The sequence below is a fragment of the Moschus berezovskii genome, chromosome 7 (assembly GCF_049115385.1).
Source record: "Moschus berezovskii isolate FMDL1 chromosome 7, NW_MosBer_1.0, whole genome shotgun sequence".
NCBI classification, from domain to species: Eukaryota; Metazoa; Chordata; class Mammalia; order Artiodactyla; family Moschidae; genus Moschus; species Moschus berezovskii.
Window position 1 is genome coordinate 77,885,307 of NC_142466.1, and position 26,869 is coordinate 77,912,175.

Here is a 26,869-nt window from a genome sequence, read left to right on the forward strand (position 1 = left end):
GTGAACTCTGGGAGTTGGTGATGGACAGGGAGGCCTGGTGTGCTGTGATTCATGGGGTTGCAAAGAGTCGGACATGACTGAGCGACTGAACTGACTGACTGACTGATGTACGTATAGTCAAAGCTATGGTTTTTCCAGTGTATGGTTTTTGGTAGTTGGATGTGGTTCAGTTCAGTTCAGTCGCTCAGTCGTGTCTGACTCTTTGCAACCCCATGAATCACAACACGCCAGGCCTCCCTGTCCATCACCAACTCCTGGAGCTCACTCAAACTCATGTCCATCGAGTCGGTGATGCCATCCAGCCATCTCATTCTCTGTCGTCCCCGTCTCCTCCCACCCCCAATCCCTCCCAGCATCAGACTCTTTTCAAGTGAGTCAACTCTTCACATGAGGTGGCCAAAGTATTGGAGTTTCAGCTTTAGCATCAGTCCTTCCAATGAACACCCAGGACTGATCTCCTTTAGAATGGACTGGTTGGACCTCCTTGCAGTCCAAGGGACTCTCAAGAGTCTTCTCCAACACCACAGTTCAAAAGCATCAATTCTTCGGCGATCAGCTTTGTACATAGCAAGCCCCAAACTTGGCACCCTGACTCTCAGCCCACCCCAAGCCCTGTGAGCTCTTTTCACAGTCCTCCTCCTCACCCTGAACAATGAAGCAATCCTCAGGTCTGGTGGATGGTACAGAAAAGGGCCAGGAGGGAGGTGGGTGTATTTCTAAAAAGGCAGCACGAGGGATCCCTGGGATGTTGGAAATGTTCAGAGTCCTGACTGTGGTGGTGGACACCAGAAGCTACAGAGGTGATAAAATTGTGTAGAACTTTCTATACACAAGCACATACATATACTACATACCACATACACACAAAGTACGAATAAGTGAGGAAATCTGAGTATCAGCGGATTGTATCAACATCTGGTTGTGATATTATTGTATAGTTTTGCAAAATGTCACCATTGGGGAAAACTGAGCAAAGTGAGTAAGGGCTATCTCTGTACTGCTTCTTACAACTGCACGTGAATCTACAATTTTCTCAATAAAAATTTCGACTGAAACAAAAAAGCCCACAGTAACTCCAGGGCCCCCAGGATGCAGCCTGAACCCCTTGATACAGCTGAAAGGGCCCTCTCAAGGGCATTTTCAGCCTGCCCATCTCCCAGCCATGCTCTCTCCTCCCCTTCAAAGGCCTTACTAGCTGTTCTCCATGTCTATTTTGTACCCCAGGGTCTTTGTACATGCCATTTCCTTGCCTATCTGCCCAGCAACACCTTGTTCTTTGAGATCTCACTCAGCTATCACAATCCACACCCTACACAGTGCCTGCACACAGCAGATGCTCAATAATTGCCAGCAGAACAGAGCTCTCTCTTCTCCCCTCACCTTTTTCTCTGATTTCCCCCTCTTCCAAACCTACTCTTCATGTTAAAGAGTTCACCAATAAGGTATAAAATGAAACACATTTATAAACACTGCTTTGTCTGATTGTGAAAACAATGAAAACTCCTTGTGGAACATTCAGAAAATATAAGAAAGTATAATGAAAGAAACATTTATCCTGGCGTCCTATCACCTGTCGACAAACATTTAACATTTTGGACTATTTCCTTCATGATACCTTTAAAATCAAATTATCAATAGAGTTTTTGTATCTAGCTTTTTTTTTTTGTTAAACTATATTATTTGGGGCACATTTTCCATGTCCTTTTAAACAGCTTTAGACTATTCTAGGCTCTAAAATGACCATGGTCCATAATGTCATTTCTCAGTCTTAGACATCAAGGTGCTTACAACTGTTACCAATGTAAATCACACCAAGACAATATTGAGCAGCTATCACGTGGTTCCTGATAATTGTTATGAATGAGACAGCTGACGTTCAGAGAGGCTAGGTGATTTCCTCAGAGTCAGAGAGATGATAAGCGATCAGGTTGGGATCTCTAAAGGGTACCTGATCCCTCCTGCAAGTTCTAAGTGGCTCCACACAGGAGGCTTCAGAGCATCCTCTTGGGCTTCACTCACCATCTCCCATTCTCAAGAGAAAATGAGTGTCAGAGGCTTGTGCAGAGTAGTTCACTGATGCACTTCTGTTGAATTGAACCAAGGCCTTGGGAGGCAACTTCAGGAAAACTGTACACCCTTGTTCTAGGTTTGGCCAATATGATGGCCACGTTTCTAAGATGATCGACAATACAATGGCTGTATGTCTCTAAGGCCGTGTCTGTCACCCTCCTGTCCCAGGCTCTGTGCTGCCCCAGAGGCACACCCACACAACGGATTTTGAGCGCATTTCTGCTGTCAGAGGACCTGGGTTCCAATCCTGGCTCGGCTACTTACTGTCCTAGACAGGTGACTCCTTCACTTCACTTGTCTCGTCTGTAGGAAACAAGTTCATTCAAAAACCTCTCAGAGGAATAAAGGGCTGGATCCACAGAGGATGCAGCATGGTCCCCGTCCTGTGAGAGGGCTCCACAAGTTGCTCTTTGACATGAGCTCCCACCAGCCTGCGAGGCCACAGGGAGTAGAGAGCACTGAGCTGCGCAGGCTCTCCATGTGAGCTGAGCTCACAGGGCTTCCAAAGGTGAGGCGGCGCCGTCCTGCCCGTACCACCCCCAGGGGCCACCGGAGTCACATTCCCAGGGCGTGAGGCGAGTCCAAGGGCATGGACTGCACTCTCTAATTTTTGGCTCTTGAGTTCTGTTGCCAAAATCACCTTCCTAATGGTCTGGGCATGTCCCATCCTGGCAGCACAGCCTGAGACTCAGTGAATTCCGTCTAATGTGCTGGCCACTGTGGGGAGGCTGGCAGGATACACAGTGACACACAGAAACAGTGAAGTAGAGGGGTCAGGCTAGTGCAACGGGGAAAACCAAAGCTGAGAAGGAGGAGAGAAGGTGAGAGAAGCATGGATGCTCTTTCAACCCAGGCTCAGGGGAGAAGGGGCCGGGGGTCTGGGAAGACCCTAACCTCCAAGGGGGCACAGACAGAAATTCAGAGCAGTCGGTGTAAAGTGGAAAATCCACATTCCTCCAGGCTCCACAGCACTCGCATCATTCCTTCGCTGTGCATCACTTCCTATTTATGTTAACAGTTATCTGCACATTCCATTTATCTCTCTTGTGGGACTCCTATGAGTTCCTTGTGTACAGAAACCATGGGTCCATGTGCTGTTAAACTCTGTGGTCAGCGGCACGTGTCACTGATCAGTGTTTGTTGAAGTGAAGCAGATTGAACCAAAACCACTGGAAAGCCTATAAGGCATGGTTAAAATAGAAATACTTTTAATGGATGCTATTCGTGATCACTCATACCAGTAAGAATGGAGAAACCAGTAGATTAAATCTATGGATTTGAAACAGCTCCAACTTGCCTGTTAAGTCAAAAGGGAACCAACAACCAATCAGGCGAACATTGGTCCAGCCAGTTGCTAAAGTGATTTGAAATGTGGGTGAAGGGGCCAGGGTACAGGTCTGGAAGGGATTATGGTTACAGGAGACAGGTTGGTCAAATATTTCATATATTCCAGTGGCCCTGTGTTGGCCAGATATCTATTAGGCCCTTGAATCTGGCTTTCTCAGATTCATTATTGCAACTACTTTTACTTTTTAAAATTAAGGTATGGTTGATTTACAATATTTTATAAGTCTCATGTGTACAGCATAGTGATTTACAATTTTTAGATTATACTCCACTTACAGTTATTATGCTGTGTTTAGTCACTCAGTCATGTCCGACTCTGTTACCCCATGGACTATAGCCCACTAGGTGCCTCTGTCCATGGGAGTTCTCCAGGCAAGAATACCGGAGTGGGTTGCCATGCCTTTCTCCAAGGAATCTTCCCAACCCAGTGATTGAACTCAGGTCTCCCGCACTGCAGGTGGATTCTTTAGAATGAATATATGTATATCCGTTCCGTTCCGTCGCTCAGTCATGTCCGACTCTTTGCAACCCCGTGGACTGTAGCCTACAAGGCTTCTCCGTCCATGGGATTCTCCAGGCAAGAATACTGGAGTGGGTTACCGTTTCCTTCTCCAGGGGATCTTTCCGACCCAGGGATCGAACCCGGGTCTCCCGCATTGGAGGCAGATGGTTTAACCTCCGAGCCACCAGGGAAGCCCCTAAGTGCCCGTCAACAGGTGAACAGATAAAAAAGATGTGTATACATTCACATCTTTTTTATCTGTTCACCTGTTGACGGGCACTTAGGTTGCTTCCATATCTTGGCTATTGTAAATAGTGCTGCTATAAACATTAGGGTGCATGGGGATCTTGTTTTTTTTTTTTGGCCACGCTTCATGGCTTTTGGGATCTTTGTTCCTCAGCCAGGGATCAAACCTGTGCCCCCTACCATGGAAGCATGGGAGTCCTAACCCCTGGACTGCCAGGGAATTCCATATGTATATTGGACTGGTCAAAAAGTTCGTTCAGGTTTTTGTAATATCTTACGGGAAAATCCAAACGAACATTTTGGTCAACCCAATATCTTCTCAAATTAATGTTTTTGTTTTCTTCGGATACTCAGGGATGGAATTGCTGGGTTCTATGGTAGTTCTATTTTTAGTTTTTTACAGAAACCTCATAGTGTTTTCCACAGTGGCTAAACCAATTTATATTCTCATCAACAGTGTACACAGGCTCCCTTTTCTCCACATCCTCGCCAACATTTGTTATTTGTGTTCTCTTTGATGAGAGCCATTCTGACATTCTCACTGTGGTTTTGATTTGTATTTTCCTAGTGAATAGGGATGTTGAGCATCTTTTCATATGCCTGTTGGCCATCTGTATGCATGTCTTCTTTGGGAGAATATCTCTTCAAAGCTTCTCACCATTTTTTAATTGGGTTGTTTCTCTTTTTTTGATGTTGAGTTGTATGAGCTTTATATACATTTTGGATATCCATTCTGTATCAGTCTTATTATTTGCAAATATTTTCTCCCATTCAGTAGACTGTCTCAGTTTTGTCAATGGTTTCCTTTGCTATGCAAGTTTTTAAGCTTAATCGGATCCCGTTTGTTTATTTTTTGGCCTTTTTACTTTGTTTTAGGAGACAGATCCAAAAAAGATTGCACTGATTTATGTCAAAGAGTGTTCCACCTGTTTTCTTCTACGGGTTTAATGGTTTCCAGTCTTACATTCAGATCTTTTTAAAAAGAGATGTTTATTTTATTTAGTTGGCCGTGCCAGGTCTTAGTTGTAGCATGTGGGATCTAGTTACCTGACCGGGGATCAAACCCAGGCCCCCTGCATTGACAGCCAGGGGTCGTAGCCACTGGACCACCAGGGAAGTCCTGCATTCAGGTCTTTAATCCGTTTTGAGTTTATTTTTGTATATGGTGTGAGAAAATGTTCCAATTTCATTCTTTTACATGTAGCTGTCCAATTTTCCCAGCATCATTTATTGAAAAAACTATTTTGTCCGTTGTATACTCTAGCTTCCTTTGTCACAGATTAGTGAACAGTGAAGTCACAGTCGTGTCCAACTCTTTGTGACCCCACAGACTGTAGCCTACCAGGCTTCTCTGCCCGTGGGATTTTCCAGGCAAGAGTCCTGGAGTGGGTTGCCGTTTAGTTGACCATAAATGGGTGGATTTATTTCTGGGCTCTCTATTCTGTTCCATTGATCTATGATATATCACTGCTGCTGCGGCTGTTAAGCCGCTTCAGTCGTGTCCGACTCTGTGCAACCCCGTAGACAACAGCCCACCAGTCTCCGCCGTTCCTGGGGTTCTCCAGGCAAGAATACTGGAGTGGGTTGCCATTTCCTTCTCCAATGCAGGAAAGTGAAAAGTGAAAGTGAAGTTGCTCAGTCGTGTCCGACTCTTAGCGACCCCATGAACTACAGCCTACCAGGCTCCTCGGTTCATGGGATTTTCTAGGCAAGAGTATCACAACTACTTTTAATGAATGTGTTCATTATAGGCAAGCTGTTAGGGAACAACTTCTGCTTCCTCCTAGGAGGCAGTGCCCCCTAGTGGTCTATGCCTTGCACAGCACTGAGCTCTTGGGCTCTGCTGCTGCTGCGGCTGCTAAATCGCTTCAGTCGTGTCCAACTCTGTGCGACCCCATAGACAGCAGCCCACCAGGCTCCCCTGTCCCTGGGATTCTCCAGGCAAGAACACTGGAGTGGGTTGCCATTTCCTTCTCCAATGCAGGAAAGTGAAAAGTGAAAGTGAAGTCGCTAAGTCGTGTCCGACCCTTCGCGACCCAATGGACGGCAGCCTACCAGGCTCCTCCGTTCAGGGGATTTTCCAGGCAAGAGTACTGGAGTGGGGTGCCATTGTCTTCTCCTCTTGGGCTCTGCAGCACCTTATAAACCAGGGGGTTTTAGAGAACATCTGGGCCAATCATCTGATTTCCGACGTGGAACTAGAAACCCAGAGAGCTGTTGACGGGATCACTGTCCCTTGGCAGGTTAGCAGCAGCTCTGAAAACGGATCCAGATTAAGGTCTTCAAAACCCTGGAGAGTCACAAATCTGCTCAGAAAGCACAATTGTCACAAGTGGTTAGGGTGCCTCTGCCTTTTCCCCAGGCAGATTATTCACATATTCCAGTGGTCCTGTGTTGGCTGAATATCTATCAGGCCCTTCTATCTGGCTTTCTTAGATCTAGACATCCATATACTGGTTTTATATTTTAAAAATATAATTTCATTCATAGTCTATTTTCTAGGATGACTATTCATTCTTTGTCCCCCACTGTGGGTTAATCACTCTCCGCTCTCCCTCCTGGAAGCCACTGATCCTTTTACTGTCTCCATGGATTTGCCTTCTTCAGTGTGTCATATTGAAACACAGCAGGACACTGCGGTACTTCCCCCCACCTCCCATGTGTTCTGCCTGCCTTTTGTCTGTGGAAAACTTTAGTCAAAGGATAAGTGTAATCACAGAAATGAGAAAATGCAGAAACAAAAGAAAACAGTCAAAGGAGATCAAATAATAATAACAATAATGCAGTCATTAAGCATAGCCAAGGACGTTTAGTTCCTACTCAAGGGCCATCGATAATATTTTGAACCATTGCCTGTGAGCTGTCTTATAGGTACTGAAACCCCCACCAGGTGGAAGAAGTTAACTCCATGATGACTAGACTGTAGCCATGACATAAGCTGCCACAATTTTAAGAACTGGCCTCAAGGAAACGGAAAGAAACTGACCCTGGAACTGAAGATTAACTGAACCAAAAACAATCAAAATGACACTTGTCAGACCACCACATGACCAATTTCAAGATGATTGTCAGAGCTGACTCTGCTGTTTCTGCAGATAGCTCCCTCTCTCAGCCTGCAAAAGTTCTTACCCCGCTGCTTGTCGGTGGTGGGCAGTCAGCCTTTGGATAGACGTCTGCCCTTCCTCCGCAGCTGCCAGCATCTGAAGCAAAGCAAACTTTCCACAAACCCTGCCTGTTCACTGACTTTTGAGCACCAAACAGCCAGACCCTACACCTTTCAGTAACAATACAGTTGGAATCAGATAGCATGTAACTTAAGATCAGCTTCTTCCATGTAGTAATATGCATTGAATGTTTCTCCATGTCTTTTCATGACTTGACAGCCTTTTTATTGCTGAATAATATTCCATCATCTGGATGTATCACAGTTTATTTATCCATTCACCTATTGAAGGACATCTTGCCTGCTTCCAAGTTTTGACAATTCTGCATAAAGCTGCCATAAACGTGTGCAGGTTTTTGTGTGGATATAAGTTTTCAACTCATTTGTATAAATACCAAGGAGCGCAACTGCTGAATCATGTAGTAATAGTTTAGTTTAAATGGCTTAGACTCTGGAATATTATGCTGCCTTAAAAAGAATTCTCACATATGCTACAACTTAGATGAACCTTGAGGACATTATGCTAAATGAGTGTCAGTCACAAAAAGACAAATATATATGATTCTACTTTTATGAGATCCTTAGGGGGTTAAATCATGGAAAGAGAATGCAGAATGACGGTTGACAGGGGCTACGGGGAGGGGGATCAGAAAGCCATGAACAAAGGATGTAGAGTTTCTGTTTTATGAGATGGAGGAGGTGGAGTTATGAGATGGTGTAAGGGGTTATGAAGATGGATGATGGCGATGGTTGGACAACACTGTCAGTGTATTTAGTATCACGGGACTGTACATCCAGAAGATCCTCTGGAGGAGGGCATGGCAACTCACTCCAGTATTCTTGGCTGGAGAATTCCATGGACGGAGGAGTCTGGAGGGCTACAGTCCATAGGGGCACAGAGTCAGACACGACTGAATCTACTTGGTGCACACAAACACGTGCAACGTTTAAGACAGTACATTTTGTATGATGTGTATTTTACCACAGTAAAAGCAATCGGAGGGAAAAGTCACATAAAACAGAGTAATTGTGGGGAAAATGAATACATTTAGTTTTATAAGAAACTGCCAAGCTGTCTTCCAAGGTGGCTGTACTATCTCACACCCCATCAGGCAGTGATGAACGCGAGTTCCTCTTGCTTTGGTCTCACCGGTATTTGGTGTTGTCAGTGTTCCAGATTTTGGCCATTTTAACAGGTACACAGTGGGGTCTCATTGTCATTTTAATTTTTATTTCTCTAGTGACTTACGATGTGGAGCATCTTTTCATATGCTTATTTGCCATCTGCCCCTCTTTTTTGGGTCGTCCTTTGAGTCATCTTTTCAAGTATTTCCTCCACTTTTTAATTGGGTTGTTTGTTTCCTTATTGTTGAGTTTTGAGGGTTCTGTGTATTCTGGAAACAATCCTTTATCAGATATGTACTTTGGAAAGATTTTTCTCCCAGTCTACAGCTTGTCCTTTTATTTTCTGAACAGGTTTCATAAAGCAACTAGAGTTTTATCGTGCCTTCTTGTCTCTGTATATGTTTGTGTGTGTGTGTGTAACGGCCAGGATTTGGAAGAGGAATAGGTACAAGGAATGAATAAAATTTGATTTTGTACAGTTCTTGTACTAGGCTTATGTTGTGCCTTAGGGCTTATATTGTGATTTGAGAGAAAACCACATAGACATTAAATAACCAGACAGGCAGTGTGAGATTCAGGTCAAAATGCCTGGCACCAGGCAATGAGTAGAGATCAGAGGGATTGGAGAGTCCTGGGGATGGAGGGAGCACTCGGAGTCTGGGGGCGGGGCGTGTTATGCATGATGGGGGGAAGAGGGAGAGGAGGGTAAGGACAGACAGGGAGGGAAGAAGTGGGAGGGTGGTCCAGGCTGGGCCGGGCGGTGGTGCTGAAAGACACAGACCTGGGAAACCAGCTTAGTACTTGTTCAAGGAGTTGCCCTGGGACATCTGGGAACAGGCGGGGTGGGCTTGGACGCAGAGCGGACCCTGGATATTTGGCAAAGCCATAGAGCACGGGATAGCAGGTTCTGAAGACCAACTTCGCCCACATTATAATTTTGCTGTTCCCCTCACTCCCCACATGCCCCCTCCACCAGAAAGTCTCCCACTGAGAGAAGATGGAGACTTTCACCTTGCACAGTCATTTAGAGGGAAAAAAAGTAAAAAAAAAAAAAATCAGTCTAAATCTCATTCCCAGACACCTGGCTTCTGCCAGCTCTGACCACCTTGTCTCAAAGATGCAGCTAGAGCAGGGAGAGAGCACACCAGACAAAAATGGGAGCTTTTCTGCCTAGCGATGGGCTGGCATCTGGCAGGGCCCCCACTCTGGCCATAGCCCAGCAAAGCCCTGCGGGTTCCTGGTGCTTCTGTTACGCCTGCCCAGGTTGCTCAGGGTTGGCTGAGGACACAGCCTGACTCTGGTCCATCCCAACCGCTGGCATTTATGAGGTTCCTATGTGCCCAGAGCCAGTTCAGCACTCTGGGGGAGAGAGAGGAAGCAAGAATCCAGCTGTCACCAGCCTCCCACTCCCAAGGAAAAGACCCCCAAGAGCTTGCAAAAGCAAGTGGCTTATTTTAAATATCTGGGAGGGTGGGAGTTTCCAAGGAAGTCATGGTTCCGCAAAAAGGCCCAAATCCCAAGGGCAGGAATGCTGCTGTGGACTGAATTGCGTCCCACTAAGTTTGCGTGTTAAAAGTCCTAATCCTCAATGCGTTGGTGTTTGGAGATGTGTGCACCCAGAGCACTGGCCAATTAACCCAGTCCCCTCTCGACTGATTCCAGTAACTGCTACATTGGAAACCATTCAAATATGTCCCATTCCAAGGACAGAAGCACAACCATTCTTAAGTGATTCACCTGCCACAGGGCTAAGGCCTCAGCCCCATCTGCGGCCAACCCACCTCCCTCCACCCACACCCACCCCTTTGAGAGAGGAGTGCAGGAGGGAAATTGCACATCCTTCTTTTCTCTGGTCGTTCTGCAGAATGTGGAAGAAGGAGGTAGGCAAGGGAGCTCTAAGGCTTCCTTCTTCTTTTTATTTTTTTTTAAGATTTTTGATGTGGACCATTTAAAAGTCTTTAGAGAATTTGTTACAATGTTGCTTCTGTTCTATGTTTTGGTTTTGTGGTTGCCAGGTGCATGGGATCTTAGCTCCCTGACCAGGGATTGAACCCACACCCTCTGCATTGGAAGGCAAAGTCTTAACCACTAGCCAACCAAGGAGGCTCCAAAAGCCCCCTCCTGAAACTCACCAAGCCTTTTGGGGCCATGTGGACTGCCTGCTGTTGGGGGGTGGAGTTCCCACTGGAGATTCAGGCTGTCATGTGATATCTGGGTGGTGTGTGTTCTTATGTGTTGATTGGTGACACGTGTCTTAAAACTTAGAAGGACCATTTTGCACAGAATCTTCACTTTGTTGGTCTTAGGTTTCTGACCCTATTACCATTTACAAGGGCTTCCCTGGTATCTCAGATGGTTAAGAATCCATCTGCAATGCAGGAGACCCAGATTTGATTCCTGGGTCAGGAAGATCCCCTGGAGAAGGCTATCCACTTCAGTATTCTTGGGTTTTTCTGGTGGCTCAGTCAGTAAAGAATCCTCCTGCAATGCGGGAGACCTGGGTTTGACCCCAGGGTTGAGAAGATCCCTTGGAAAAGGGAATGGTTACCCAAACCAGTATTCTTGCCTGGAGAACTTCATGGGCAGAGGAACCTGGCAGGGTACAGTCCATGGGGTCACAAAGAGTTGGACATGACTGAGCAATATTTACTCATTCACCATTTAAAATTGACATTTAACTTTCCAAATCACTGTTGCTGCCTAATCACTTGTTACTAGTTCTACTTTGTTTAAAAAAATTTGTAATGTGTATTTATCCTGTGAGTAGGTCTGGGGAGGGGGGCTTCCCAGGTGGTAAAGAACCTGCTTGCAAATGCAGGAGACATAAGAGACACCAGTTCGATCCCTGAGTTGGGAAGATTCCCTGGAAGAGGGCATGGCAATCCACTCCAGTATTCTTGCCTGGAGAATCCCATGGACAGAGGAGCCTGGTGGTCCATAGTCCACGGGGTCGAAAAGAGTCGGACACGACTGAAGGAAATTAGCATGCAAGCACACGGGTCTGGGGTAGGGTGGGAATGGGGACACAGGGGCCTGTGTTTGTTGCAGCAACATGGAACCTGCAGGCCCCTTTTTACTGGTGTTGGAACTGAACAATAAACAAACAAAAACAGACTTTGTTCCAGTGCCATCTTCTCTGGGAGGACTTTCCTGACTGTAGTATTTTCCCTCCCCTCTCCCCACTTCTCTGGCGTTTCTTATTCACCTTCTCCGCTATGCTACTTGCTTCTCCATTTAGCCTTTAAGCCTTGGAGCATAGAGTGTACATTATTCGTTTCCTTCTCTGCTGGAATGCAAGCTCCACAGCGGCTGGGCTTGCTTTCTTATTTTCCTTATTTTTTCCACTGCTATTTCAAGTACCGTTGTTTAATAAATACTTGTGGAATGAGTGGCTGGATTTCTCTGAGGCCGGAAGTCCTGAGGGGCAGGCACAAAGCTGGCCTTGCTGTCTGCATGGCTTCCCTACCCAGCCTCTCACTCGCCGTCATCTCCTGACTTCTCTCCTTTCGGAAAATCTGAAGTTCATACCTCTCTCAGTGTTTGTGTTTTTAGACACATTCACTGGTTCCCTGCAAAGTCAGGACAAGGCAAGTTCTGTCGGCTTGGTTGAGGAGCAGAGAGAGTACGGATGCTTTTCTGTGATTAGCTGCATTGTGGTAACTGCAGAATTTTTCAGAGTGTGTGTACACGTGTGTTGGGGATTGTTTAATAAAGAATTTGTCTGGGGACTTTTCTGGGGTCTAGAGTCATCAATATTCTTTTAATTGCAAGTGGAAATTGCAGACTCACCAGTTTGAGCTCTCTCAAGTGCAAAAGGAATGTTCCCTGGACCAGCGTGAAGCTTCCCCTCCACACTCTCAGTGCAGGGGGCCTGTGTTCGATTCCTGGTCAGGGAACTAGGATCCCCCATGCCTCAACTAAGTAGGCGCACTGCAACTAGTGCGCCTGCAGGCTGTACAGAGCGTGTACTGCGGCTGGGGGAGCACGCAGTCCACAGTGAAGATCCAGTGCGGCCAACATCAATTAAAAAAAAAACTACCCACTTAAAAAAAAATTGTCTGGTTTTCATCCCTCAGCCTGGACAGAAAGTTTCTAAACCCTTGGCATTTCCCCAGAGATAGGGGTGTTTTTGTTATTCATGGTGGGTCCCTGGAGCCATGCCTGAGTTTATGCTGAGGTGACTCATGGTGGCCCCTGGATAGTTTCAGGATGGGGGCTTGACACTCCAGAAAGACCAATTATGTGATTAAAGGGTTGGGATTTTAGGCTATGTGACATCAATCTGACTTCCCAAACTCTGGAGAAGAGGCCTAGAGATTGAATCATTATGTAGCCAAGGACTCAAATCAATAATGCTTATATAATGCTGCTGCTGCTGCTGCTAAGTCGCTTCAGTCGTGTCTGACTCTGTGCAACCCCATAGACGGCAGCCCACGAGCCTCTGCTGTCCCTGGGATTCTCCAGGCAAGAACACTGGAGTGGGTTGCCATTTCCTTCTCCAATGCATGAAAGTGAAAAGTGAAAATGAAGTCGCTCAGTCGTGTTTGACTCTTCGTGACCCCATGGACTGCAGCCTACCAGGCTCCTCCGTCCATGGGATTGTCCAGGCAAGAGTACTGGAGTGGGTTGCCATTGCCTTCTCCGGCTTATATAATGAAACCCCAATAAAAACTCTGGACACCAAGGCTTGGTGCCTGGAGGGTGATGGATCCTGGAGACATGGAAACTCACTTTGGACCCTTCCAGACCTTCCTTTTCTCATATGTTTCTTCATTGGACTGGTCCTGATTTGTATCCTTTATAATGAAACTGTAACTAAGGACTTCTGTGAGTCATTCTAGAGAATTCTCAAACCTGAGGGTGTCACTGACCTAGAGCCAGACATCTTGGAATGTGAAGTCAAATGGGCCTTAAAAAGCATCACTACGAACAAGGCTAGTGGAGGTGACAGAATTCCAGTTGAGCTATTTCAAATCTTGAAAGATGATGCTATGAAAGTGCTGCACTCAATATGCCAGCAAATTTGGAAAACTCAGCAATGGCCACAGGACAGGAAAAGGTCAGTCTTCATTCCAATCCCAAAGAAAGGCAATGCCAAAGAATGCTCAAACTACCACACAATTGCACTCATCTCACACGCTAGTAAAGTCATGCTCAAAATTCTCCAAGCCAGGCTTCAGCAATACGTGAACCATGAACTCCCAGATGTTCAAACAGGTTTTAGAAAAGGCAGAGGCACCAGAGATCAAATTGCCAACATCTGCTGGATCATGGAGAAAGCAAGAGAGTTCCAGAAAAACATCTATTTCTGCTTCATTGAGTATGCCAACGCCTTTGACTGTGTGGATCACAATAAACTGTGGAAAATTCTGAAAGAAATGGGAATACCAGACCACCTGACCTGCCTCTTGAGAAACCTGTATGCAGGTCAGGAAGCAACAGTCAGAACTGGACAACTGGACATGGAACAACAGACTGGTTCCAAATAGGAAAAAGAGTATGTCAAGGTTGTATATTGTTACCCTGCTTATTTAACTTATATGCAGAGTACATCATGAGGAAGGCTAGGCTGGAAGAAGCACGAGCTGGAATCAAGATTGCTGGGAGAAATATCAATAACCTCAGATATGTAGATGACACCACCCTTATGGCAGAAAGTGAAGAGGAACTCAAAAGCCTCTTGATGAAAGTGAAAGAGGAGAGTGAGAAGGTTGGCTTGAAGCTCACCATTCAGAAAACAAAGATCATGGCATCTGGTCCCATCACTTCATGGGAAATTGATGGGGTAACAGTGGAAATAGTGTCAGACTTTATTTTTTGGGGGCTCCAAAATCACTGCGGATGCTGACTGCAGCCATGAAATTAAAAGACGCTTACTCCTTGGAAGGAAAGTTATGGCCAACCTAGATAGCATATTAAAAAGCAGAGACATTACTTTGTCAACAAAGGTCCGTCTAGTCAGTTCAGTTCAGTCGCTCAGTCGTGTCCGACTCTCCGCGACCCCATGAATCACAGCACGCCAGGCCTCCCTGTCCATCACCAACTCCCGGAGTACACTCAAACTCATGTCCACAGAGTCGGTGATGCCATTCAGCCATCTCATTCTCCAAGGCTACGGTTTTTCCAGTGGTCATGTATGGATGTGAGAGTTGGACTGTGAAGAAAGCTGAGCGCCGAAGAATTGATGCTTTTGAACTGTGGTGCTGGAGAAGACTCTTGAGAGTCCCTTGGACTGCAAGGAGATCCAACCAGTCCATTCTAAAGGAGATCAATCCTGGGTGTTCATTGGAAGGACTGATGCTGAAGCTGAAACTCCAATACTTTGGCCACCTCATGCGACGAGTTGACTCACTAGGAAAGACTCTGATGCTGGGAAGGATTGGGGGCGGGAGGAGAAGGGGACGACAGAGAATGAGATGGCTGGATGGCATCACCGACTCTGTGGACATGAGTTTGAGTGAACTCCGGGATTTGGTGATGGACAGGGAGGCCTGGAGTGCTGTGATTCATGGGGTCGCAGAGAGTCGGACACGACTGAGCAACTGAACTGAACTGAACTGAGGGTATCATGAGAACCCTCAAATTTGCACCCTGTTGGTCAGAAGTATAGAGGCCTGGGGAACCTGGAACCTGCAGCTAGTGTCTGAAGTGAGGGTAGTCTCGTGAGGGGGACTGTGCCCTCAGCCTGTGAAATGTGGCCTAAAAATGGGGAGGTGACCTCAGAATTGCATGGCAAGGGGAACCTCCTGTGGTCATCAGTGGTCTTTTAATTGCAAGTGGAAATTGCAGACTTACAAACTTGAGCGAGCTTAGGCACAAAAGGAAGCATCAGTTCAGTTCAGTCGCTCAGTCGTGACCGATTCTTTGTGACCCCATGAATCACAGCACGCCAGGCCTCCCCGTCCATCCCCAACTCCCGGAGTTCACTCAAACTCATGTCCATCGAGTCGGTGATGCCATCCAGCCATTTCATTCTCTGTCGTCCGCTTCTCCTCCTGCCCTCAATCATTCCCAACCAGTCCATTCTAAAGGAGATTGATCATGGGTGTTCATTGGAAGGACTGATGCTAAAGCTGAAACTCCAATACTTTGGCCACCTCATGCGAAGAGTTGACTCACTGGAAAAGGAAGCATAGTGACTCATTAAACAGGGGAAGCAGGGGCAGGGGGGAGATTCAAGAACAGACTGATTGGAAGCCTGGATGGATCCAGGGACTCGGATGCTCAGGCAGGGAGGCTCCCCACTAAGGCTCTTCGCTAGTGGGGAGCCTGGCCCTACTGACTCCTTTGGACCCCTGGGCTCCCAACACCGAGAGAATACATTTCTGTTGTTTTAAGCCACCCAAATGTGTGGTAAGTTGCTATGGCAGCTATAGGAGAGATCGTGGAAAGCTGGAAAGAGCACCATGCTGGTGGTCAGTAGTGTCTGATTCTTTGCAACCCCTATGGACTATAGCCCATCCATGGGATTCTCCAGGCAAGAAGACTCGGAATGGGTTGCCATTTACTTCTCCAGGGGAATCTTCCTGGCCCAGGGATTGAGCCTGAGTCTCCTCTGTCTCTTGCATTGATAGGCAGATTCTTTACTGCTGAGCCATCGGGAAACCCAATGGCAGCCACAGGAAACTACCTGCTATTCCAGTGGGTTGATCTGAAGTGAATTTTTCCCTACCTGCCACTCACTTCTTACCACCAGTGTTAGGACCCATGTGTGAGAGTGAGGAGTGAGTCTGTCCTTCTTTCCAGGACAGACCTCGGCTCTATAGGCCTCAGGACACCCTCTGCTCTAATGAGCAAGCAGTGGAAACACCCAGAGGAGGGACCAGGGAGACACAGGGAGCCAGTTACCCAGGGAGCCAGCTGGCGGCATTTTCATACCTTTTCTGGTTTCCCGCTAACTGTGGACTTAGATCTCTCTCAGTTTGTACAATTCATGGGACATTTCCGGACTTACAGTGATGAAATGTACTTTTAGTTTGTGATTCCGTTGCAAAGGATACGCTGCTTCTTCAGAAGGGCAGGCTGTTCAGGTCCTCAGAGAAAGAAAAAGGCCAGGGTTAGAGCAGCCACTAGGTGGCGAAATCTCTTTCTGCAGCTAGACAGCAGGTGGACTACAACCCCTGCCACTGGGGTTCTCATAGGATGCTACCCAGATAGGCAGGCCGAGGCTGCACCTAGAAACTTACATTCAAGAAAATGGTGACTCTGATACTTGATTGGTGGTTATTACATGCAGAGGGACTGCCCTAGTGGCTCAAATGGTAAAGAGTCTGCCTGCAATACAGGAGACCTGAGTTTGATCCCCAGGTGGGGAAGATCCCCTGGAGAAGCCACTGCAGTATTCTAGGACTTCCCTGCTGGCTCAGATGGTAAAGAATCCGCCTGCTGCAGGAGACCCAAGTTAGATCCCTGAGTGGGGGAAGATCCCTTGGAGAAGGAAATGGCAATTCACTCCAATATTCTTGCCTGGAGAATTCCCAGGACAGAGGAGCCTGGTGGGCTATAATCCATAGGGTTGCAAAGAGTCAGACATGACTGAGTGACTAACATTTCCACTCTCACACACGCAGAAAGGGGGTGATAAGAAAGAACTCTAGAATGACATGCAGGTTTCTGGTCTGAGTTAGTAGAAAATGCTCAGAGGAAAAAGGTATGGGGGAGGAGGTATGTTCTGTGCGACATTGAAGTAACAGTTGGTAGGAAGTAGAAATAAGGGTAATTCTCGAGTGGAAGGAAATTAAAGGCAGAGGATGGTCTGTAGAGGTGGGATGACCTTCTCTAACATTAGGCCCAGCAGAGTGCAGTGTCTAGAGGAGGGGCTGGCAAATACTGTCCATGGGTGGAATTGGCCTGCCATCCACCTTCTGTAAAGATAAAAACTCATTTACATCTTGTCTATGACTCATTTCACACTACAAAAGCACAGTGAGGTAAGTTTTGGATAGAATTCATATGGGCTGTGAACTGAAAATACTTCCTTTTGGAGAACAATTCTGCTGACTCCTGGTCTAGTTTCTCCCTTCTTGTTAGTCATTCAGCTCCCCCTTTTGTGGGTCATTCATAGCCTATTTTTCTTTTTTCCTTTTTTGGCCATGCTGAGTGGCTTGGGAGATCTTAGTTCCCTGACCAGGGATTGAACCCAGGGCCACAGCAGTGAAAGCACCAAGTCCTAACCACTGCATCACCAGGAAACTCTTCCCATAGCCCAATTTTCTTTGGGCTTTCCTTTTTCTTGCTGATTTCCAAAAAAACCTTTTATAATAATATTAATCCCATTCCAGTTTTAGTCACTGCAAATACCCTCTGGGTTTGCCACCTATTAGTTTTGACTGTGATGGCTGTTGAACAGAAATTCTTATCTTTGATAGAGCTAAATCCATCCTTACCCTCCCCTTGCAGTTGGTGCTTGGGGGTGGGGTTTAAAAGATGAATTAACTTTAGGATAATTTTAAAAGGAAAAAAATTCTGAAGCTATGCTTAGAATACGATCACATACAGAAATTATTTCCTCCAAGCTGCAATTTGTAAAACACTCATCTTAATTTACCTCTACTTATCAATACCTAATTTAGGGATTCTTTTTCCTTTTTTTCCAAGACTACATGGTAAAGAAGGAAGGAAACCACTTGAATTTATTTCTAAGTTTTTCTACATAAAGTTTTAAATTTAAAACTGTACATGGCTTTAAATTTGCATAAAACTGTCATCCAGAAAGAAGACTGAATAAAAGACTTATAAAATATGTATATTGCAAATCCTAGGAACCTAGAGTTACTACTGCCTTGACAAAGAAACCAGATTTTTTTTCTTATACCACAAATATTTATGAAACAGTAGGTGCTGTGTGCGGAGAAGGCAATGGCAAGCCACTCCAGTACTCTTGCCTAGAAAATCCCATGGATGGAGGAGCCTGGTGGGCTACAGTCCATGGGGTCGCTACTAGTCGGACAAGACTGAGCGACTTCACTTTCACTTTTCACTTTCACACATTGGAGAAGGAAACAGCAACCCACTCCAGTGTTCTTGCCTGGAGAATCCCAGGGATGGTGGAGCCTGGTGGGCTGCCGTCTATGGGGTCGCACAGAGTCGGACACGACTGAAGTGACTTAGCAGCAGCAGCAGCAGCAGGTGCTGTGTGGGGTTTTCTTTGTTGGATTAGACATAAACATAGAAATACAGAAAGTAAACACAAGACCCCTCATGATCCACATTCAAAGGGATTTAGGGATGGAGCAGATATACTGATGGACAACAAGGCCACGGAAGGCTAAAGAGGACAGTGTCATTTGAACATTATGGACAACGGCCAGGAACGTCCAAAAAATTCTGTTTTGCTGCCATGACCTAAATAACAAACTTTACAAGGTTGGGTAGAGCCCATTAAACGTTTAAGAGTCTCAGTCTTTTTGAATCTAAAATCTAGGTAATGAATTAAGCTTGTGCCAGGTGGAGATGGACTCTTAGGAGAAAGTGCTGTGTCTGGCCCCTGCAGTTTAAGTCACATGTTATCACAGGCAAGAGGATTAACCCTTCTGAAGTTGCCTCCTTCAAACTCTGATTATCACAAAAAGGATGGAAGATGGTATCAAAATTATCAATTATAAACCCAGGAGCACAGTGAGAAAAGCCAGTCTGGGACTTTCTAGAAATAATACAGTGGAAGAGTTCGTCCCACACTGGGAATTAGGGGGGTGCTCTGTCTTCCAGTGAACCTGGCCACAGACCAACTTTTCCCTCCTCTCCTTTTCTCAGACGAATAGAATCCTTTTCTCTCCCTTGAGTTTCTGTGTTTAAACAAGAAGTCCATCTTCTGTACCCATCACCACCATTGTTCTGTGAGGGGGCTTTCAGCGGTTTTCCTCAGGGTGCAAGTCTCAAGGCTGGGCCTTCTTGTCTGGCTCTCAGACACACAATGGGGCTGTTGACAGAAATGTTTAAGTGGCCGTGAAGTCTGGAGCCCAGATGCAATCCACCTGCCCGACCAGATCAAAGGTGATGGGTGCAGATAGAAGGCCAAGAAGTTCGACCTCCAGCCAGGTTCTCGTCAGCCTTAATGGATGCGCTAACAGAAAGCAGGAGGGAGAGTTGAGCTTGTTGAGGACAAAGGAAAACCTGACAGCTCAATCAACTCTCCTTTTGTTAACAGGGAGCAGATCACAGGCTGGGGCCAGCAGGCTCCCAGACAGGATGCTGCTGGGGAGGACCCTTGGGGTGTAGAATTTCCTCTGGGTGGGAGGCTCACTCCAGGCAAAGCCCCAATCTATACACACTGGGCTTTGGGAAAAAGGGCGCTCCTAAGCTCCTGTGTCTTTGATGACTTTTGGTTAGAAGATACCGTGTCTCAGACAGAGATGACATTCCTGGCTCCCAGGACAGTGAGAGCACTATAAACCCCTCTGTGCAAACGATTAGCATTTTGGGATCTCAGGGGAAAGAAAAAAATCCACTTGTGCATTCCAGACTCATGGGGGAACGGAAACAGATGAAAAACCAAAACCCAAAACTGTTGCCTTGCAGGTCTGTTAACAGGGGCAGTCGGCTGGAAACAGGCACTTATTTCTCTCCCAAGAAGTGGAATAAAATGTAGACATCTCTAGGCTTTGATATAATTTAATGTATTCACCCTCAGGCATAGAGGCCTATATTGTGTCCCCTTGAGAATTATTTAAGCAGGTTTTAACGTTACCGTTCCTTCCTGTGCTCAGTGGATGGTTCCTTGCCCTGCATTCACCGCCCTCCACACGTTCCCACTTGGGTTCTGCCTCCCCCGAACCTACCCTGCTTTTGTTGTTCTTAACAGCCGGTCCCCTTCCTTTCCACCTGTCTGTATCATCTATTTTCAGGTTATGGCTCAGGCCCTTCCTCCTGCAGCCCTATTTAGATATTCTCAAACAGCTGAAAAAGAGGGGCAGCTTCTAATAGTTGCTGGCAACATTAATAACGGGATTCATGCTTCTCTGGAATTAAGCCAATGGCTTTAAATTTAGATCTAATTGCAAAATGGTGTAATATAAGGTCAGCAATTATTTTACTACTTACAAGACAAAAACACATAGTTTGATTTCTTTTCCTTGTATATATATATATATATATATATATATATAGTTAATATGTGCTTCAGTCACTCAGTCGTGTCTGTTTGCAACCCCATGGACTGTAGCACACCAGGCTCCCCTGTCCATGGGATTCTCCAGGCAAGAATACTGGAGTGGGTTGCCTTTCCCTTCTCCAGGGGATCTTCCTGACCCAAGGATCGAACCCAGGTCTCCTGCATTGCAGGCAGATTCTTTACCATCTGAGCCACCAGAGATCTATTTAATGGGTCCTTTAAAATGACAACCTTATAAACAGTAGTCTTTTAACGGCCTTTATTGTTGATGAATGGCTTGGTATTACACCGTGGTGAATGTTTCTCCTCATGAAATATTTGGGTTTCCAGCTGAAGGACACTGGGACCCCTCCCTCCACCACACACAGCAGAGCCTCACTATACGCGCGTCAAATACAGCAAACGCATGGAGTGTGTAGTCAGACTCAGACAATTTATTTTACTGAATTGAGATTCGAGTTCAACTAAGCATTCTAACAGGTAACAAGATTCAAACATCAGAGGAAAATCTCTTTGAAAATCACAAGCAAGCAAGCTCACACAGAATCTATGGGCCACCAGATGAACCTCCATTTTATTCTCAACACCCATCCGTGTGGAGTGTCTTAAGGTGAGGTTGCCAAACACAGAAAATGATACGACAGCACAGTTCCCCGGGGGTAATTATTCTTTGGATGGAAAACACCATTTAAATCAAAAGCATTTAGAGATGCTGCTTTAGTCTGTGTAACCCCTAACCTCGGAATAAAGTCTCATAAAGTCTCAGTGGGAGCACAGACTGCTCCTTGGACACCTCGTTCACCGCAGGAGAGAACAAGCAACAAAAATCGTGAAAAGACAAAACCCTGAAAGAGAAATAAATAACTAAATAATTTACTTACAGGTAGTTCTGCTGCATTCACTGCACGTAACCACAGAGTTCTAAAGCTGATTTTTTTTTTTTTTTAAAAGCTTGGAAAACGCAGTTGCCGGTTTGTTTCCTGCTAAGTGGCGCATGCTTCTTAGAAGAAGTATCCTATATAGGCCTGAGTTTCAGATTTAAACACTGGGTACTCTAGCGCTTTCCCTCCTGGGTGCACAAGTGTGGTGACAGGAGAGCAAGGCGTCTCTCCAGCTTCCAGGGTGGGGAGCTGCAAAAAGCCAGTGGTTTAGGGGGAGAATGTGCAAAAGCCACTGGGACCAATCAGTCTGTTTATGCTTTTACTGTGATGTCCTTGCAGGGACTGTAAAATCTTCAGGAACATTCTCTGGAGGTTTAAAAAGGAGCAGCACAGGTAGGACAATGAACAGAAGCATTTACTTGAGGAATCTTTCCACCAGACAGAGAGCTAACACAGAACACTGCTCTCTGCGAGGCTTTCAGCAAGTTCCCTCCCACCCATCTGATTTCGCCTGCTTTCTGTCACTAAAAGTGTTCACCCTTTACTGCCTTCTTGGCCAGCCCTTAACTGACATTATTTCTTTGCTTCCAGAATTAGGCCCCTCCTGTGCCTGCAGATGTCACAACAGGGCAGAGTGAGCGCCCACCCCCGCAACAGCATGTTTTAAATTTGGGTGGGGGGAGAGGGGGTATGTTACCTGGTTTATTAGAAAACTGATCTTGAAAAGTACCTAGAGAAAAAGATGAGTGAGATTCTGATGCAGCCACAACTACTTTCAGATTGCAGTTGGTCGTGTCTCTGGCCCTTCTTTGTGTGCTCACGCTGCTCGCAGGTACCTCTCTGAACAGAGAGAAGGCACTGGATATCCGTTCTTGAACGGACCGTCTGTGGAGGCTCAGCAGCGTCCTCTGTAAAGGGACACTGAGTAAGTGTCTGAGGCTCTACAGGTCACATGTAGTCTCTGGTGTGTATCGGTTACTTTTCCTTTAATGACCTTAAAAACACTGAAAACACATTCTCAGCTCAAGAGTCTCCCAGATTTTCCCTGTAGGTGATGGCTTGCCAAGCCTCTGCTGGGATTTCTCTGATGGGGTACACAGCTCCGAACTGTGCAAAGTACAAGGCCACTGTGCCTTGGGACCCTAATCTGGGGACTCCTTCTGGAGACTGAGATAGGTCCTGGCAGACAGATGTCAAGCTTGGATCTTCCATGCTGGTCTCTGCTTCACTCCCCAAACATACAGAGCTGGACCACATTAGCACCCTTTATCTAAAAAGTGGCTGTTTATCGTAGGAGGTCTTAAATTTACGCCCATTTAAACCTACCTATGCTAGCTTATCCTTGTCGTGATGTGAAAGGCAAAATCACATATTCCAGGTGCTGGGAAATTTTCATCCTGCAGGTTAGGGTCTTACTACTCCACATGGCTGGTGGGAGAAAAGCTAACGTGTAAACTTACTTTCTGTTCATCACTAATGCCACCTACCGTCCACAGGGCAACCCCTCTAAGAAGTCAAGGAGAAGCATGCCAGCTCTCTCTACCTGGGGTACTCATGACACAACTCATGTGTGGCTGCATCTTGAAAAAGAACGGTGTTTACCAGGAACCAAGGAATTAAACACTTGGAGATCAGCATTTCAGAGGCTGGATTTTTTCGAGAGATACCTGTCTTCACCCTCTCTAAGACAAGTCTCCCTACACACGAGATGCTATGACACCAATGAGCTCCTCCAACATTCTTGATATCTGAGAGGCAAACTTTCTACCAACAATTTTTCCAGCATTAGAATATTCACTTTGAAGAGCAGGATCAGAGGATTCGCATTTCTTTCATAAATCTGTAATCTTTTAAGTTATCAACATATAGTATGTCAGGTTTTTAAGTAATTACTAGACAAGATGAATATCCAAATTTTCTTCTAAATTAAATAAGGGCTTAAGAACCTGAATTATTTCTCTCATCAGCAATTCTTTTAAAAAGTAGCTGATGACTCTCAAAATATAAATCTGTTACCAACTAGATGGATTTATCTGTTCTGGAGTTAAGAAATAGTCTAGGGGTATGCATGCGTGTGTACACACACACAGACCATCTAAAAAATTATGTATGAGAATGTCCAAAGTTTCTGAACTAAATGAATAGGTGAAAAACCACCCATCTCACAGACACCAATCCAGCTATCCTTTTTAGGTTTTTGTTTGAAATTTCAAACATGTTTTCCTCAAAATGTGAGTTGATTCTTCTTTCTCTTAGTCCTGTGGCTTTACAATGGCCCTGCCAGCACCACCTCAACCACAACAGTCAAGCCAAGTCTCTGAAATACGAGAGCAGGAGGGATACCAACTTGTAGGTGGAAGAAACCAGAGCACAATTAAATAACCACAAATGAATGAAAATACGGACATGCCAGCTGGCAGACACCAGCTCCAGTTCTAACAACATTAAAACCAGTGGAACTATGAATTTTCCAACTCAGGCAAAAACATAGTGTTCTAAGGGCGCTGAAAGATGGGATGAAGGAAGTAATGCCTGTGGCTGGTATTGAGGACTCATTTTTTTTCTAAATGAAATGCAACTGTAGACTCTGAAGCGTGTGCTTTTAAAAGTGACAGCACTGCACTCCCTCACTCTCCCCCATTGGTATTTCTCACACACACACACACACACACAGAGCACTCTGGTCATTTTCACATTTTTACACACACACACACACACACACAGAGCACTCTGGTCATTTTCACATTTTTACACACACACACACACACACAGAGCACTCTGGTCATTTTCACATTTTTCCACACACACACACACACACACACACACACACACACGGAGCACTCTGGTCATTTTCACATTTTTCCACACACACACATACACACACACACACACACACAGAGCACTCTGGTCATTTTCACATTTTTCCAGGTCTCTTCCTATCAATTTAAAAAACTGTTACCTCTTGGTGCCTATACGTATCTACTGTGGATATAAATGGTTCTGGTTTTTTAAACCTGCAAAGAAAATAAACAGTAAGAGCCCTGAACAATAAATAAATAAGCATGTCCCTCTTTAGGTGAGAGCTTTCAAGACAGAAACAGGGATGATCGGTCCAGTGAGAACGTGTTCTGGTTCTGTGAAAGTGTCACCCCCCAGTTCCACCTCCCCTGACAGAGGACAGCCTGCTATTTCCCTCCAGTATCAAAGTGCATCTGTTTAAAATTGAATATGCCTTAGAGAACAACCAAAAATCTTTGTAATTTTTGGCAGATAGTCTACGCAGCAAATATGAAGTGATGCTCCCTTTTCCTGACTCCTCCATTCAAAGCTGTACACAGAACAGCTGAACACAATACTTCGAGGACAGCGGAGTTTACCAACAGTGGGGTTTGATTTTGTTTCAAGGAACAAACAGGAAAGGAAAAGCAAAACTAAGTGAGAATGAAGAGGAGAAACCCTGAGGCAAAAATGGCTTTTCCTGTAGAGTCTTCTGGGGGCTCAGAGTCCGGTTCATAAGGTGCCAGCTATCTTCTGGGACGGAAGGCCTTCCTCCAGCCAGACGGTGGCGGCTGAGCTGCTGCGCGGGGCCCGCCGGTGGATGCGCCGCAGCCGCAGCAGGTAGAGGAGGATGGCGAGCAGGACCACCAGGAAGCAGCCGGAGAACAGGTAGTGGTTGTACACAAAGGAGAAGCCCCGCCAGTGCGCATGGTTGGCCCGGAAGGTCTCCTGCTGGATGTCTCTGCCCCGGGGAACAAGGACACACAGGACGGCTAACTAGGCAGGCAGCAGATGCAAGGTGACGGTGCCCAGGGGCAGGGCAGTGGGGACCTGGTTTAGGACTCGGCTCTGCAGACAGAAACTGTCACCCTTGTCCCAGTTCCCTCACCTCTAAAATGGGGGATAATGTGGCCCAGCAGACGGTGGTTCTGAGTATGAAGACGGTAACACAGGAAAGTGTATTCATAAGTCTGCAGCTGTTACCAACACTCAGGTTTGGATAACAAAAATCAGAGAAAGTTAGAACTGTGTTTCACTAATACACAGAAGCCAATGTGGAGTCAAAGCACGTGTTTGTGATCAGTAAGAAGTACTTCTCAGTTTCTGCTGTTAGCCCAGCTAAATGTGCTGCTGGGAAAGGCTTAATTAAATGAAAGGAAAACCAAAACCCAAACCGGCTAACCCCTCACTTATTTCTGAACCAGGGTTCTGATGTGGGGGTCAGCTGACAGCCAGGTCTGATTGTGACAGGGGAGGAAGACTTGTCTTTATGTCATGACTCTGGCTGCAATGCAGTATTTCCACTGAACGTGAAGGCAGACAAACACCACCACAGTGTCAGAAGGACATGCGAGTCTGCTCCGAGTACAACCCACAGATCTTCCACATCACACTGGGGTGTGCTGCAGACACCTCAAAATACTATCACCAGGTATCAACTGCACTGAAATTCCAGAAAGTATGAACTCTGCTGCCAGGTCTTACTATCTAAGGTTCTAATAAGGAAGAACATACACTACAAATCATAAGTTTGTCTTCTGTAATGTTTGGTAAATATATTGCAATATAACAGTTTCCTCTATAAACTTACGCATTTGTATTATGCACTAAAAGCAACATTTCAGGAAGGGGTCCAAGGCCATAGGGTTAAGGACCCTGGAATGGACCCCTCTGTGTCGGGGCTAGGGAATAGACAGCTGATGACAATAGGAGGGGAGGATGCACCAGTGTGGAAGACCAAGTCAGACGCCCCCCTCCCCATGCCCCCAACCCCACCATGCTCCCAATCTGCCCACAGCCAGCATCAACGCCCCAAATGCCCATACCCATGGCTACCAGGATCCCTCAGATGCAGAGAAGCACCTTCGGCTGGATTTCTGTTACCAAATTCCCAGCCCTACCTCAAGGGTAAGAAGCGGGTCCTGTAGAGGATTGCTCCGAGAGTCCACTGCACCTCCTTGTCGTAAACCTGCAAGGCTGTCTTTAAATTTCTGTAGCTGATGGGAAACGAGAAGCCCCTGTGGAACACTTCAAACATCCAGGCAGATTTGAAGCACTGATACCTACAAATGGCACAGACATGAAGGGGACTGAGTCACTGGTCCAAACACACCTGTGTGGTTGGTCTTGCCCTCAGAGATCGACGCGGGTGTGCAGGCTTCACAAGGCTGGTGCTCTGAGGGCCGAATCAGCACCTCCAGTTGATTCGCTTGGTTTATACTCCCTGTCCCACATCTTTCACCTGTCAAATCGATTCGCCCATGAAACCTGATCTCTATATAATTTAATATGTGGTGCCCATGAGAGACTTTTCCCCTTCGGCTTTCCATCATTTAACTCCTTTCTGAATAAATACTGAGCAAGAGTCACCTTCTTTGAACTTTGGTTTCTTTTTTATATAATGAGAACATGGGACGGTCCTTTTTGGC

At 46.0% G+C, this 26,869-nt stretch overlaps 1 protein-coding gene across 6 annotated transcripts in view; it reads right to left on the minus strand.

The window, feature by feature from the left end:
* Positions 1-16,464: 16,464 nt before the first annotated feature.
* The window catches only part of ENTPD4 (ectonucleoside triphosphate diphosphohydrolase 4), a 42,594-nt gene continuing 32,189 nt past the window's right edge, over positions 16,465-26,869 (minus strand). For 3 of the 6 annotated variants that reach the window (XM_088838038.1, XM_088838036.1, XM_088838035.1), the window contains exons 12-14: positions 26,342-26,503; positions 22,141-25,182; positions 20,982-21,407 (exon numbers count right to left, since the gene is read on the minus strand). In XM_088838038.1, coding sequence (XP_088694164.1) covers positions 24,954-25,182; positions 26,342-26,503 — 391 coding nt within the window. In that variant the 3' untranslated portion in view covers positions 20,982-21,407; positions 22,141-24,953. Of the gene's footprint in view, positions 16,487-20,981; positions 21,408-22,140; positions 25,183-26,341; positions 26,504-26,869 lie in introns of those variants that run through there. The other 3 variants (XM_088838037.1, XM_088838039.1, XM_088838040.1) reach the window with 3 other exon arrangements.